At 41.9% G+C, this 15,332-nt stretch overlaps 1 protein-coding gene across 13 annotated transcripts in view; it reads left to right on the forward strand.

Annotated features, from left to right (window-relative positions):
• Positions 1–15,332, forward strand: part of LOC131245863 (uncharacterized) — a 103,730-nt gene that overhangs the window by 66,895 nt on the left and 21,503 nt on the right. For 12 of the 13 annotated variants that reach the window (XR_009171019.1, XR_009171018.1, XR_009171016.1 and 9 more), the window contains 6 exons: positions 177–315; positions 673–763; positions 924–986; positions 1,119–1,228; positions 14,312–14,416; positions 15,142–15,215. Coding sequence is in view for 4 of the 13 variants with exons in the window: in XM_058245601.1 (XP_058101584.1) it covers positions 177–315; positions 673–763; positions 924–986; positions 1,119–1,228; positions 14,312–14,416; positions 15,142–15,215 (582 nt within the window). In the remaining 9 variants the exon portion in view is untranslated. Of the gene's footprint in view, positions 1–176; positions 316–672; positions 764–923; positions 987–1,118; positions 1,229–14,311; positions 14,417–15,141; positions 15,216–15,332 lie in introns of those variants that run through there. The other variant, XM_058245603.1, reaches the window with a different exon arrangement.

Consider the following 15,332-nt stretch of genomic DNA (forward strand, 5'->3'; position numbering starts at 1 on the left):
ACATGTTTATTATGTGGCAAGAACAATGTTTTTAGTCTCTCTCTTTTTTTATTATTGTTTTTTTTTTTTTTTATTATTATTATTTTTTTATTTTAAATCTCAACTAATTCATTTTACAATGTTGTATGTGAGTTGCAGTATGAGTTGCCACCCTGACTTTACACGTGAATTTTCAGGCCCTTTGGTACCATTAGTCTGTTATCTGCCTTGACATGTGTAGTAGTAAGAGCAAATGCAGCTAATGATAATGAAGAAGAAACATGGAATTCAGATGCTCTGGATATCTTGTTGGATACATGGAATGTCCTTTTGGAGGTATTTCAAAAAAAAATTATTCTGTTTCCCTTTTCTGCTTCTGAGCATAATCTTGTAGGTGCACGCTGGTCATGTTCTTTTCCAAGCATGAAATGAATAAGGCATTTTATTGTTAATTCAATGGAACATTTGCCTGGATATTATTATTATTATTATTTTTAAATACCAGCATGCATATAACATCAATGAGATTTTCATGTGATTCACATAGCGTGTGATTTGATCGAGGGCAAGATATAATATTTATTGTAAGCTTGTGACGACCCCAATTAATTGGATAAGGCTTAGATGATGATTTTTATTGTAACCTTGTCTGATATCAGAATGATTCAAGAACTTGTACTATTTTCTCTACAGCCAACAGATCTTGGCAAGAACTCCCTTTCACATGAAGGAATAAATGCTGCTGCCACTGTCTTCAATGTGATCATTGAATCTGAGTTAAAGGGTAACTCCAGCCTCCTTGCTTATATTGACTATTCTATAAAATCTGGATTGTGTGTCCTCTATCAGGTATTACCATTAGTAGAGGTTTTGTTGCTTCACTTCTTTAGAATATAGGCTACTATGTTCTCAGTCAGATTGACATTGGGGGTCTTGCAATATAGCTGCTGCCGATTCTGCTTTTGATGATGGTGATGACTCCGATAATTTTCAGGCCTCAATTTCAGGTAGCTTTCAAGTTTACAAGTATTAAGTTCTATTCAAAATTTTCCTTACAATATCCATTTCTGGTTCAGTTTCGTCTTTCTACTCAGATTAGATGTGACATATATTTCTTTGTATCTATCTGCACTTTCCAGCAAGAGATGAAAGGCTAAGCTCCTATGCCCTTATTGCACGAGCAGCAGCTGCCTTCACCATTCCGTTTCTCACTAGGCTGCTTTCGGAACGCTTTGCAGTGCTTCATCAGGTGCTTTATTAATATTTTGGCTTGTAAGATTTTCCATCATCATATTTAGATCTAGATTGGAGTATGGGTTTTTTCACCCGATTTGTTCTGCTCTCTCATTTGGGTCAGTTACTTACCCCGGACACTGGGGAGTCGTATCAAAATTCTATATTACTTTACTTGGTTACTTTCTGTTGCCTTTAATATGTTGGGTGTATTTTGTTTTCTTCACATTGGAAACCACATCCAATGGCCACACGCCCTTGGTTTTGGATGACCTCCCGCCATATTTTATGCAGCTCGAGCCATGAGCTTGCCTCCTTCAGCATTCCTTGGACCACCATATGGTTTTTTCTCTTCCTATTCAACTGATGTCATTGTGATCAATTTAATTGCATTGGTGATTGTCCGAAGTGGATGCAAGAAAACTTGGTCTTTCAATCAGCAGGCACCGCTGTTGGTGTACTAAGTAACAAAGTTGATGTTCCATTTTGGCTAAGATTGTTCCCTGAAGAAAGACGGAAGAGTTCTCATGAATTCCTTCACTGCCTGACTTGTTTCGAGTTTCAAATCACTAAAGCAACATTGGGTCATAGTTTTTTGTTAGAAATTTCACTTTGAACCTTATCTCAAGGTGTTATCTTCACCTTCCTCTGTCTTCGCCTTTGCATCTGTAATTGTTTCCTTCTTGCAGAAGCATTTCTCTTTTAGATTCAACTATATAATAAGTTTCATTTATAGGTTCTCGATCATCCATATAATATAAAAAAGCTTTTGGCAGTGGTTAGCCAATCGTGGAACGCCTTGATATGGAGCTGCTGATTGAACTTTGGAAGATGGGCCTCAGAAATCTTGATTTACAGTTAGACTCCTCTACCATAAGAAAAACCTCAGCCTTCTCGTGGATCACCTTCTTATTGCTTGATGCTTCCTTCAAAGCACAACAACACTGAGTGTCAGGGTTCCTCTTGGTTTCTGATGTTCATATAGCCTCCAAGCATTCCCAATCAGTTGTATTCATCTATCATACCTCTTGATTTGGTTATGTAGTTCTTGACCTTTTCTCCTTTGGACGCTTGGATAATCCACAATGTCCGGAGCATCATTTGAGGGTACCATTCCCTCTTATCGTTTCTAGATTGTTGATTGTCTATTTAACTGCAAAAATCATAGAATTGAGTGAAGCTTGTTACCAGTTGGGGGAAAGAAGTGTATAAGAGTAATATTTTGAGACGAGCAGAAAATTTAATTGAATTTCAGCAAATCAGTCCACATGATTTGATGGGGGCCTTAAAGTCTACCAAAGGAGAGCCAAGGATGGGGTGGGGCCCACGGGTCTCCTCTAGGCCCCACAGGTCAGCGTACCACATGTCAAAAGCCAAGATAGGTGGTGCAATTGGGCCTCTACCACATGTCAAAAGCCAAGATAGGTGGTGCAATTGGGCCTCCATGATCCCAGCAAGTGTACATGTGCTTTTTGTTAAGAAAAGTTATTGCAGGGTGATGCAGGACAGATGGCCTAGCCTAGAATGATGCAATGAGATCATCAATGGATTAGGTAGAACAATTTAAAGCACAAAATAATGGTAATCGATCACAAGCTTAATGAATTCAAGTATTTAACTATGCTCAAATTCAAGACTAAATCACAACCCGTTAGTTAGATCTTATAAAATATGATTAGATAGGACCTATGGAAGGTAGGACTTCCATTTAGCATAGGAATTGATCTAATTCTAAAGGGATTCTCTTGATTTATTAAAGGGTTTAAGAACTAGGGTTTGGGGATTTTGAAAAAAATTGGGGGTTTTGTGAAATTAAGGAATTTTGGAGAAATTAGGATTAGGGTTTTAGAGGGTTTAGATGTGGGGTTTTTAGGGTGAGTGTTTGTGGGAAACTAGGGTTGGGAATTTGGGGATTTAGGGATTAGGGCTTGAATGGAAGAAACAAAGGGCAAAAGGGAATGGGGATTTGGTCTGGTTAGGTTGAGGGTGTATAGGTTGGGAGAAAGAAGAACAAGGATAGATGTGGAGATTGTTTGTTGATGGGAAAGAAGAGAAGAAAACTAGAAAGAGAGAAAGAGAAAGAAAAGAAATACCTTTTGATGGAAGAGAACGAAAGAGAAGGATAACTTGGAATCACTCCATGGCATCACACCAAATTGCTGCAATCACAAGAGGTTTTACTTCATCACAAAGCAAAGTGAAAGATTTTTATTTTTATTTTTATTTTTTTCCATATGCAATAATGGCTAGGGTAGGGACGTCCAACCCTTATATAGTCTCAAGAAAGGCTTTTTAGCGCTCTCAGATAAAATGTTTCGCATAAAGATGATCAATAAAATAGAAATTGTTCCTGACTTCCTAAACTCAACAAAAGTATAAGCTAAACAAAAAATAACAAAAATATAAACAACTAAATAAACTAGACTATTTCGTGCCTCACTATCAAGATGTCCAATGACGATGATCCAACAGTTAGAATGGTCCAACTAAGTAGTCCATATGCATCTTCCTAGTGTGGGGCTTTCAAAGATGCATGATCATGCATGTGGGGTCTTCAACGGGTTAGGCACTCGCACTGACAGGTCTTACCGTGGGAGATTTATGGATGAGCAACGTGATGACATGCTTGCGCACATGGTGGATCAAATTGACTACGTACGTTGCATTGACGCCTTGGAGAGGTAAGCGGAGCGATTGGAGTCAAGAAATGATGGAGATCGTGCACCTGCAAACCCTATCCATGACATTGGAGATGGTGAGACTTCGGGACAACAAGTGGCGGAGGAAGAAGGCGAGGTCGATGATCTTCCTCGAGAGCATCCATTGGCACCCGTTGCCTTAACCGCCAATAGAGTTGCTAGGGAGCGGCCATTCCTCCAAGAGGTGCAATTAGGGAGACTGTACTAAGGTATTTCGAAGGGGACTGATTGGAACGCGACTAAGTGGCCGACGATATTATGAAGACAGTGTGAATAGACATACTTGACTTTATTGGCAAGTTGGAGCCGAATCAATTTCTTGATTGGTTGATAGTGTTGGAGGATTACTTCAATTGGTACGACATGAATGATGATTGTCGAATCCAATTTGTGAAGATAAAACTTAAGGGGCATGCTCATGCTTGGTGGAGAAGTGTGGAAGATCGTATGTATCGACATGATCAGCCATCGATTGTTCATTGGGAAGAGATGAAATTAAAGGTGAAAGAGAAGTATCTTCCTCTTGATTATGAGGATATGCTTTATGAACAATTGGTCAAAACTTCGGCAAGGGAACATGACCATGAAAGAATACATGGAGCGCTTCAACGAACTCACGATCCGTTGTCAAATTAATGGGGAACGCCATGTTCTCTCGCGTTTCAAAGTAGGCCTTAGATATGAAATTCAAAGAGATATGATGACCGTGAGGCTTTATGGGATAGATGATGCCTTCCAATTAGCTTTAAAATTTGGGCAACAACTTAAACAGGCTGTTGGGAGAAGATTTGGCACCGTTACCAGGGAGTTTGAGTCGAAGAGGTGTTGAGATTAGTCGGATAGCAGGGGCTCCTGATAATGCATCACCCAACAAGCTTGCAAGTTCAAGGCCACCTCGTCTGGTGGAGAATAAAGGCAAGGTTCCTGCAGGAAGTGATTCACGCAGGGATATTAAAGACATGGACTGCTATAGCTGCGGTGGAAAGGGGCATTATGCAGCACGTTGCCCCCGGAAAGTTAATGTTATTTGTCAGAAGAAGAAGATAATGAATTTGAAGGATAAAAGGATGCATCTGAGGCTAATGAATAGCGAGAAGACACCTATGAATGTGGCCTAGAAGATGCAATATTGGCAATTGTTCGGAGAGCACTTGTGGCCCTAAGAAGGAAGAGACTGAAGATTGGCGACGGACTACTCTTTTCTAAACCAGAGTTAGGTGTGATGATAAGGTATGCAACCTAATTATTGATGTGGGAAGTTGTTCAAATGTGATGGCACGATAGTTGGTTGGGAAGATGCAATTACCAATGGAGGCACACCCCCAACCCTGCAAGATTGCATGGGTCAATGACACGACCATTCCAGTATCTAAGAGGTGATTGGTGAACTTCAAGATAGGCCACTGCGAAGATTCCATTTGATGCGATGTAGTTCCCATGAACACTTCTCATATACTTATTGTGAAGCCTTGGCTTTATGATCGAAAGGTGTTTAGTGACGGAGGGGCCAACACATTTACCTTCAATTCAATGGCAAGAGGATTCTTTTTATGCTTATAAAAGCAAGTGAACCAATGAAAAAGAAAGTTGAGCCAAGGAAGTCATCTAATGTCTTATCTATAAGGCAATTTGAGGAAGAGAGCAAAGAGGGGGGTGTTATGTATGCTCTAGTGACGCAGGAGGTTAAAGACAAGGTCTCGACAAAGGGGCAAGTGATGAATCCCCAAGTAGAAAGGTTGATGTCTAAATTTTCAGATCTGGTACCGAGTGAATTGCCGAATGAATTACTGCTTATGAGGGACATTCAGCATGCTATCGACCTCGTCTAAGGGTTCGTGCTTTCTAACCTACCAGCCTACAGGATGAATCCAATTGAATATGCCAAGTTAAAGGAGCAGGTTGATGAATTGTTGCAGAAAGGTTTTATCAAGGAAAGCCTTAGTCCGTGTGTTGTCCCGGCCTTGTTGACGCCAAAGAAAGATGGAAGTTGGCGAATGTGTGTGGACAACTATGCCATAAATAAAATATCTGTCAAGTACCGCTTCCCAATACCATGACTTGATGACATGCTCAACATGTTGGCTGGCTCCAAAGTCTTTTTGAAGATCGACTTGAGAGGCGGCTACCATTTGATACGGATCAAACCTGGGGATGAGTGGAAGACAACATTTAAAATAAGGGATGGGCTCTACGAATGGTTAGTTATGCCTTTTGGACTGACCAATACTTTTAGCACCTTCATGCGAGTCATGACTCAGGTACTACACCCCTGTATCGGTTGCTTCGTTGTTATCTATTGTATTTATATACTTGTATATAACAAAGAGGCTTCTTAACACATTAATCACCTTCGACAAGTTATCAGAGTTCTCAGAAAAGAAAAACTCTACATTAACTTGAAGAAGTGCACTTTTATGAGTGCAAGTGTGATCTTTCTTGGCTTCGTGGTCTCTTCACACGGTGTAGAAGCTTACCCAGATAAAGTAAAAACAATGTTGGACTGGTCTATTCCTACTAATGTGTACAAAGTGCAAAGTTTCCATGGGTTGGCTACCTCTTACAGGAGACTTATCAGAAATTTCAGAACATTATGGCGCCGATTACTTTGTGTTTGAAGAATGGGCAATTCATGTGGACCAAGGCAGCTACTAAGGCTTTTGAAGATATAAAAGCTAAGATGACTGTGGCCCTAGTTTTTCAAATGCAAAACATCTACAAGGTATTTGAAGTTGCTTGTGATGCTTCTCACGTCGGCATTGGAGGGATACTTAGTCAAGACAAGCACTTGGTGGCTTTCTTTAGCGAAAAGTTGAATTAAGCCAAATAGAAGTACTCAACATATGATGTGCAATTTTATTCAGTGGTGTAGACACTGAGGCATTGGCGGCATTACCTCATTGGCAAAGAGTTTGTTCTTTACTATGACTGTGAAGCACTCAAGTATTTCAATTCCCAGAAGATCTTAAGTCATAGGCATGCCAAATTGAGTGCTTATCTCCAAGAATTCACCTTTGTCCTGAAACATAGGTCAGGAGTTGAGAACAAAGTAGCTGATGCATTGAGTAGACAAGCCCACTTGTTGACAACAATGTCAGTTGAGTTGATCGACTTTGACTAAATAAAGCGTGATTACAAGGGAGATGGTGATTTTGGATAAATTTACACAAATTTCCATACCAGGTAACAAGCACGTCACCCAAGGCTTAGTGTGCATGATGGGTATCTCTTCTTTGGAACTCGTCTATGTATACCTGACACTTCTCTACAGGAGCATGTGATGCGAGAATTGCACTTGGGTGGCCTCGGCGGTCGTTTTGGGCATGATAAGATAGTTGCTTTAGTAGAAGATAGATTTTATTGGCCATCCTTGAAGCGAGACATGGCGAGATGGGTACAGTAATGTCAAACTTGCCAACTAGCCAAAGGACGGAAGGAAAATACAGGTTTATACAAATTGTTGCCATACCTCAAGAACCATGGCAAGACATTAGTATGGATTTTGTTTTGGATTTGTGAAGACTGCACGAGGTAATGATTCCATCTTTGTCATAGACTCATAGTAGATTGCTTTTCTAAGATGGCTCATTTTATTCCTTACTCTATGATCTTGGATGCTCTGAAGATAGCCACCTTGTTCTTCCGGGTGGTGGTTCGCTTATAGTGTGCCAAAATCCATTATATCCGATGGGGACATGAGTTTGTGAGTTACTTCTGGAAAACAATGTGGAAGATTATAAGCATCAAGCTTAAGTTTTCGGCTGCATATCATCCTCAAACAGATGGTCAGACAGAGGTAGTTAACCAGAGCTTGGGAAACCTACTACGATGCTTAGTTGGTGATCATGTTTCGAGATGGGATTAGATTCTTTCGATGGCTGAATTTGCTTATAACAGATCAGTTAATTGGTCAACTGGATTGTCATCATTTGAGGTAGTGTTGGGAATGAAACCAAGGCAACCTAGTGGTTTGATTGCCCGACCTTTAGATGCGCGACCAAGCGGTAAGGCTGAAACTTTTGTCCGACATATGCATAACATCCATGCATGACATCCGATAACCCCACACACCCCTCGGACCTTCTCCAATGCATCCCCAATCTTATATCCGACCACATCAATGCTATGCTTATGCGTCCCCCAACCTTAGAGGAGGTTAAAGTTGCAACTTTCTCCATCCCTACAGACAACGCTCCTGGCCCAGATGACTTCTCAGGAGGTTTCTTTACATCGTGTTGGGACATAATTCAGCACGATCTCCTTTTGGTAGCCATTGATTTTTTTATTTTTTTTTTCCAGGGAGGCCATATACCCAGATCCTTCCATTGCACCTCGATCTTCCTCATTCCAAAAACCCTAATCCAGCCAGCTTCCCAGACTTCAGGCCCATTAGCCTTTGCAACTGTGTGCAAATTTTTTTCTCCAAGATCATTGCTTCCGGCCTATCCAATATCCTTCCAACAATCATATCTAAGGAACAAAGTGCCTTTACCAAGGATAGATCCATTGCAGAAAGCATATCCATAGCATCAGAAATGGCATTCGCTATAGACAGGAAATCCGTTGGGGGCAACATTATATTCAAGCTGGACATGGAGAAGGCATACGACAAGATAGAATGGGTTTTCATCGAGAAGGTTCTCCTATCCTTCGGTTTCAACACAAGGTGGGTTCGCCTAGCACAACAATGTTGGGAGGGCTGTTGGTTCTCTATAATCATCAATGGAAAACCTTTTGGCTTCTTCCAATCATCTCGGGGCCTCTGCCAAGGAGATCCATTATCCCCGGCCATATTCATTATAGCGGCGGAGGTTCTAAGTAGAGTGCTGAAATCCCTTTTCCAATCTGGGGCTTGCCTTCACTACAAACTCCCCAGGGATAGCCCACCAATTTCTCGTTTGCTATTTGCCGATCATACAATTGCCTTCCTTAATGGCAGGATGTCTTCGATTCATGCCTTCCTCTCCTTCATTCACTCCTATGAGAAAGGGTCGGGTCAGAAAGTCAACGCTTCAAAAAGCTGCTTCATCCTTCCAAGAAAGGCCCCTACTGGAAGGACGAGATAGATTGCACAACTCACTGGCTTCCAACCATCCTCTTTTCCACTCACCTACCTAGGAGCTCCGCTAGTCAAAGGGAAGGTCCGATATCACCATCTTCTGCCTCTCATACACAAGATCAAACACAGGATAGCGGGTTGGAAGGCCAAGCTCCTTAACCAGGCTGCTAAATTGGTGTTGATAAAACATGTCCTAAATAGCATCCCTATACATATCCTTGCTGCCCTTCATATCCCAAAAAAATCCTGCCATCAGATTGGCCAAATGCTAGCATCCTTCTTTTGGGGTAGCTTGGAAACCGGCAACCGTCGACATTAGGTTAAATGGAGCGAGTTATGCTATCCTACATGCGAAGGAAGGCTAGGCATAAGAAGACTTGAGGATGTAATGTTTGCCTTACGTTGCAAGATGGCTTGGAGACTTCTCGAGGGAAATTCCCTATGGGCCAAACTATTCCATGCGAAATACTTTGCCAAATTCATCAGCGTAAGAAATCAGACTATCATTGGAGGATCGAGCATATGGGTACAAGTTAGAGACACGTTCCTGTTTTGCATTCTCAATTTGAGATGGCTCATTGGCAAAGGCAACATCAAATTCTGGTTTCAAAATTGGACTGGTAACGGGCTGCTTATCGGAGCGGCTCTTGCCCACCCCCCCCCCCCCCCTCTCGGCCCCTCCAAAGAGGCTCTGGTGAAGGATTTCTAGAACCAAACAGACGGTTGGGCTGGAACCTATCCTCCATTGAAACCAATCTCTCGGCTTCTATTTCCCGGATAATCAAAGATAGCGGCATCTCTCTATTAGATAGACAAGACAAGCTTATCTGAAATCTCTCGCCATTAGGGAAATTCACCTCAAAATCAGCCTGGAATGTCACCCGAGCTTCTCGCCCAAGCAGCCTTGGTCCTTTTGGGCCTGGAACAAATTCCCCCCTCCAAAAATTGGTATTTTCATGTGGAAAGTGATGCATGGAGCTACCCCAGTTGATTCCTCAGTCCAGAAAATAGGCATCAACCTAGCATCTAAATGTGAGTGCTGTAAACACCCCATCCCATCTATCTTAGGCTTCCATCAGCCCCAGCCTGCCCCATTTCAACCCTCACACGCGCAGGCCATCTTCCCTACCTTCATCCCTCCCACCACAACTATTCCAGCTCATATCCCACATCCATCCTCCACGATCTTAAACCAGTCAGCCTAGGTCCAGCCATATTGCCAGACTAATTATCTGTTTCATCCTCCCTCCTCCTACAACATCGAAGATCTCGATCACCTTCTTTGCAATGCCTGGGTAGCGTCCCAAGTTTGGAGCTTCTTCGCTCAACTCCTCAAAGTCCGTCTCATATTGGGACAATCCATATCCAACCGTATCCATCAATGGACAATGGCTGCCAGAAAATCCTCGTCTTGGAAGATCCTTCGTGGCCTCACTCCCCCTTTCATCATATGGGAGCCTTGGCTTGGTAGAAATGCCGCCAGATTCGATAATCACTCTTTTACAGCAGCCGCAACCATCGCCAAAATCTCTAATTGGATCAGAGATATTAATGCAGGGGCATTTTCACGCTGGGCTCGAGTGGGGTCACCTGTTGGATGCAGGGGCACACTCGGGGTGGGTGACACGGGGGAGGTCTCATGTTCGAGACTTCTTACCAGGGGTGATTAATGCGCATTTCACACCGGGCTCGAGTGGGGTAGCCTGTGGGATGCGGGGACACACTCGGGGTGGGTGGCCCATGTGATTTGGGGCCCCACGAAGGGGCTTTGGCGGAGGTCCTAACCCATGAGATGTGGGGCCTGGGCTATGAGATAAAGGGATTAATTCGCCATACTCTAACAGTTCGAGCTTTTAGAGCAAGTGGTTAATTGTCCTACATTAGATATTCTTCCTCAAATGCTTCAGATGGACATCTCCTCAGATCAAGGTTTGAAGATTGGGCAAGCTTTGGGTATGAACATTCTATCCATCCCTATTTCACATAGGACTCAAATCATCACTTGGTGCAAGCCTCCATCTAGATGGGTCAAGCTGAATGTGGACGGTTCAGCTAGGGGAAACCCAGGTGAAGGGGGTGGGGCGGCATCTGCAAAGATCACCTGGGTAACTTTATCTTTGCTTTCCACAACAGATATGACCCTACTTCAAACACAGTTGCTGAGGCCCATGCTCTTGCTGATGGGCTGACCATTGCAGAAATAGAGGTCTGTCTCATATTATTGCTGAAACAAACTCTCGAGTGATTTTTGAAGCAGTGTCTGATCCCAACAAGGTTATCAGCTGGAACATCTGGTATCATTTGGGTATCATTCAACAATTGACCTAGGCCCTCCACATCTAATTTTGCTTCACATACAGAGAAGGTAATGCTGTAGCTGACAGTCTCGCTAAATTGGCAAGTAGGGGTGCCCTGAATAAGCTCTTCCTCCATCAAAATGATCTTCCAAGGCCCATCAGAGGCTTCATTCTTCTGGATAGATCTAATCTTGGCCACGTCAGGTTATCCAAATCGAAAACAGGGGTTGGCTGACTCATCCGCCCCCATTGCTCATTACTGCGTGCGGCTCCCTCCATTGTCTTGTCCTCCCTGCTTACATCTCTTGGGAGCCTCCCTCTCCCCTGGACAGGTTCCCCTATTTGGCAGCCATCTCAATGCAGCTGTCTTATTCTTCAACTTCAGCTGATTCCCCTGTTATGCTGTTTTTTTTTTTCCCACTTCTTACACTTTTATCTTGATACGATAGGTGGGGCCTCCTCTCTGTAAGGCCCACCTAAATCCCCATATTGTACATTTGCCTATATCAATACATAGCTGGTTATTATTATTATTTTTTATTAAGAGGAAGATATCAACCAACAATGAAAGATATAAAGCGCAAGCTGACTTGCATCGATGCTTCGTGGAATTCGAGGGTTACCAAGTGATGGTGCATCTCTGACTAGAAATATTTCCTAGAGGGAAGTAACAAAAGCTTCACTCCAAGTGTGTAGGTCCTTTCAAAATATCGAAGAACATCAGCGCTAATGCTTATGTTTTGGAGTTGCCTGAAGATTTTCTCATCAGCTCAACATTCAATGTTGAAGACTTGACCATTTATCATGGCCACCATGAAGATGAGGAATATGAAGAACAAGCCATAAAGTTGCCTCCCATGCCTACAACAAGTGAAGAGATAGAAGATGTGTACGACAATCAATTGGTGTCCACTAATGATGGTGGATATCACAAGTTCCTTGTCAAATGCAAAGGTAGACCAGTTTTCGATTGCACATGGATTACGACTTCCGACTTTCAGCGTCTTAATCCAGATTTATATGAGAGGTACCAAGCTGCCAACTTGTCAGGGTCGAGTTTTTCCAAGCTGGGGAGATGATGGGGTGATGGGGGCCTAAAGTCTACAAAAGGAGAGTCAAGGTTAGGTTGGGGCCCACGAGTCTCCCCTAGGCCCCACAGGTCAGCCGACCACTTGTCAAAGCCAAGGTAGGTAGTGCAGTTGGGCCTCCATGAGCCCAACAAGCCCACATGTGCTTTTTAAGTAAGCCTGGTGGCTTTATTTAGGGTTTTCCTTGTGGGAAAAGGGGAAGGATTGTAACTTGGCTTTTGGAAGAAAGAAAGGAAATTTCTTTGGGCTGGTAGAGGTGTCAATTCCTCTCCCGCATCTTGGTGCTGATTCCTAGACCTTCGCAGGTGTTGATTCCGATGAACCCTACCTCTTTCTCTCCGCTAATCTCTTATAATCTTCTCCTTCTCTTCTTATCTTCACATCTTCTTCTTTAAACCTTCAAATCCCACCTCCGTTATTTCTCCTTTCCCTTGAACCTTAGACCTATGACATCTCTGAATTTCAGATTTCTTTATCTATTGTTATTCTGTATTGCCCGTCCGCTATTGTGATTTTTGTCAAAAGACCTCTTTTGAATGCTATGAAGAAGTGTCAGTTTTCTATTTCCAAATTCCTTGAAAATAACGTCTGTTTTCTGGTACTTTTTCTTCTTTCCTAATCCTAGTCAAACTCCAACAATTGGAGACAATTTCCAAACTTCACAATATTCCCAAGTCAAAGAACTTCTTTCCAGCAAAATCAGAGTCTTCTAAAGCTCTACACCGTTGTCTAATTCCAAAAGATGTAATTACAAGAGTCGAACTAGTTCTCTTTTATGAATCCAGAAAAAATCCCTCAAATTCATTGTAATTCTGTTGGGACCTTCCAACCCAAACTGAAGTCGATGTTCTCAACTGCAGACATCAGTGCAGCACCGAGTTAATGTCAGCAGCCACAGGTTGATTTGACTGTCCTTTAAAATCTTCTCTTCTTTTCCAATTTTGTTTGGAGTCACAATTTTAGGCATGTGGGCCCCCTTTGGCTGCATGAGATAGAGTTTCCATCAAAACCTATTTTTGGAACTTGCTCTTCATGTTTGTTTGCTGGGTGAAGACACAGGGTTCTACTGTCTTCTGTTGTTTTTCTACCCGAAAGTTAAATATTGTCAGCCGAACTGATAGGGAAATGATCCATTGCAGCAACCCTTAGTTTCTGTTCCTCACAAGTTTAGATGAACAGCATATCAGAAGTGTTGGTCGAGGAGTTATACCTCTTAGGGCTTGCAAGTAGAATATTCAACAAGAAGTCGAACAGAAAAACGGCAACTATCTGTTATCCGGTCTCTGGTCTGGAACAATAGAAGTTTCAACAACAAGTTGGACAGCAATGATTTGGTTCTCCATTAAAAAAAAAAAAAAACACTTTTGGTATGCTCACTTCTGCCAGTTTCTCCCTAGAGTGGCTATAAGAGGCTCCAAGCTCCAATCCTTCAGTCAGTCCATAGGGATTTTTACAGTTTGAGAAGGGATAATACGTCACAACTAATGGAATTCATTTGAACTTCTTCATGAATTTCAAGAGTAATGGTTTCTTTTGGTTTGTGATGGATGACTCTGATTCCCTTAGTATAAGCACATCACTTTTAGGCTCACACAAATTCATTTAATGCTTAAGTAAACATTATTAATCTGTAAAGCTATCGAATAGTTGGGGCCAGAATTTTGCAACAGATGTCAGTTGTTGTTCAAAGATATGAAGATCATTGGTGCTTATAGATCTATTTAGCACAAGGTGTGCTTGAAACTGTCAATTGAGGTCAAAGTTATCCTTCAAACACTTGTGGGATGGTTTAGTTGCACAACTCAGGATCATGTCTTTCAGACCCCATGCATTGAATGCTCCTTTTTTCTTCAGTTCTTTGTTTTCCTATATTAGATATGAATATCTGAATATGGTACCTTGCTGCTAAACATGCCGTTTTCCTTGTGCAAATCTGAAGTTGTATGTGTTATTTTGCAGGGCAGGGGAAAAGCTGATCCCACTCGCACGCTGGAGGAACTTTACTGGCTCTTACTATTAACTGGGCATGTTCTCGCAGATGCAGGGGAGGGAGAGACACCACTGGTAATTGGTTTCAAGTTTTTCTCTATGATCTTGCATTAAAGATTCCTGTTTCATTTTCATTCCAGCATTAAAGTCTTTCTGGTGGCAAGGCTCCCAAAACGTCTCTTTTTGGTTATCTCTACAACTTGTAGTGTTTCTTTCCTCTGAATTTCATTTTACAGTTGTTATATGATTTTGTGAATACATTCTGGAAGGTCTTTCAGAGGGGCACTAGAATATGATCTTTGGTCACAGTAGAAATTTACTAGCTCCTACAAATAGCTATTCATCATTATCATATTTTCCCCTCACTATTGCTTTATATTTTGATGAAAAAAGAGAAAGTCCTACTGTATATTGGTAGCTGCATGCATGGATTCCTTGTTGACAATGACACGAGTTTTTTAGAGGCCTACAACTGAAGCTGCTTTTCAGAAACTTAGTTGCACAAACCTTCTACTAGGTGCCACTCCCGCTTCAAGTTGTGCTTTGGGATCATGCTTCTGCTGCAGCTTTGTTGCTGCTTATAATTGATCACATTTTGAAAAAGATCCTTCCCTGCTTTGTGCCCTTGCAACTTTATTCAGAAGTCATGCTTCATGCTTCCAATTTCATTGTTACTTATGGCTTAAGCTCTGTAGAATTTAGGAATTATGCATCTAATTTCATGGTTACTTGTCTCTCTCAAAAATAAAATAAAATAAAAAATTCATGGTTACTAATGGCTTAAACTATGTAAACTTCAGGTACCGGAGTCACTACAAGTCCAGTTTTCGGATGTTGTGGAAGCAGCACAACATCCTGTAGTTGTACTTTCTGGGTAAGGTTACCTTGCATACTTTCATGCTTCTAAATTTTGTGTTTTTTTAATATCCCTTATCCATAGTTGTCTTGTTTGTTGGTTATATTCTGAAATGGAATTATAGGATACGTGAAA

This window comes from Magnolia sinica, chromosome 5 (assembly GCF_029962835.1).
Source record: "Magnolia sinica isolate HGM2019 chromosome 5, MsV1, whole genome shotgun sequence".
NCBI lineage: Eukaryota > Viridiplantae > Streptophyta > Magnoliopsida > Magnoliales > Magnoliaceae > Magnolia > Magnolia sinica.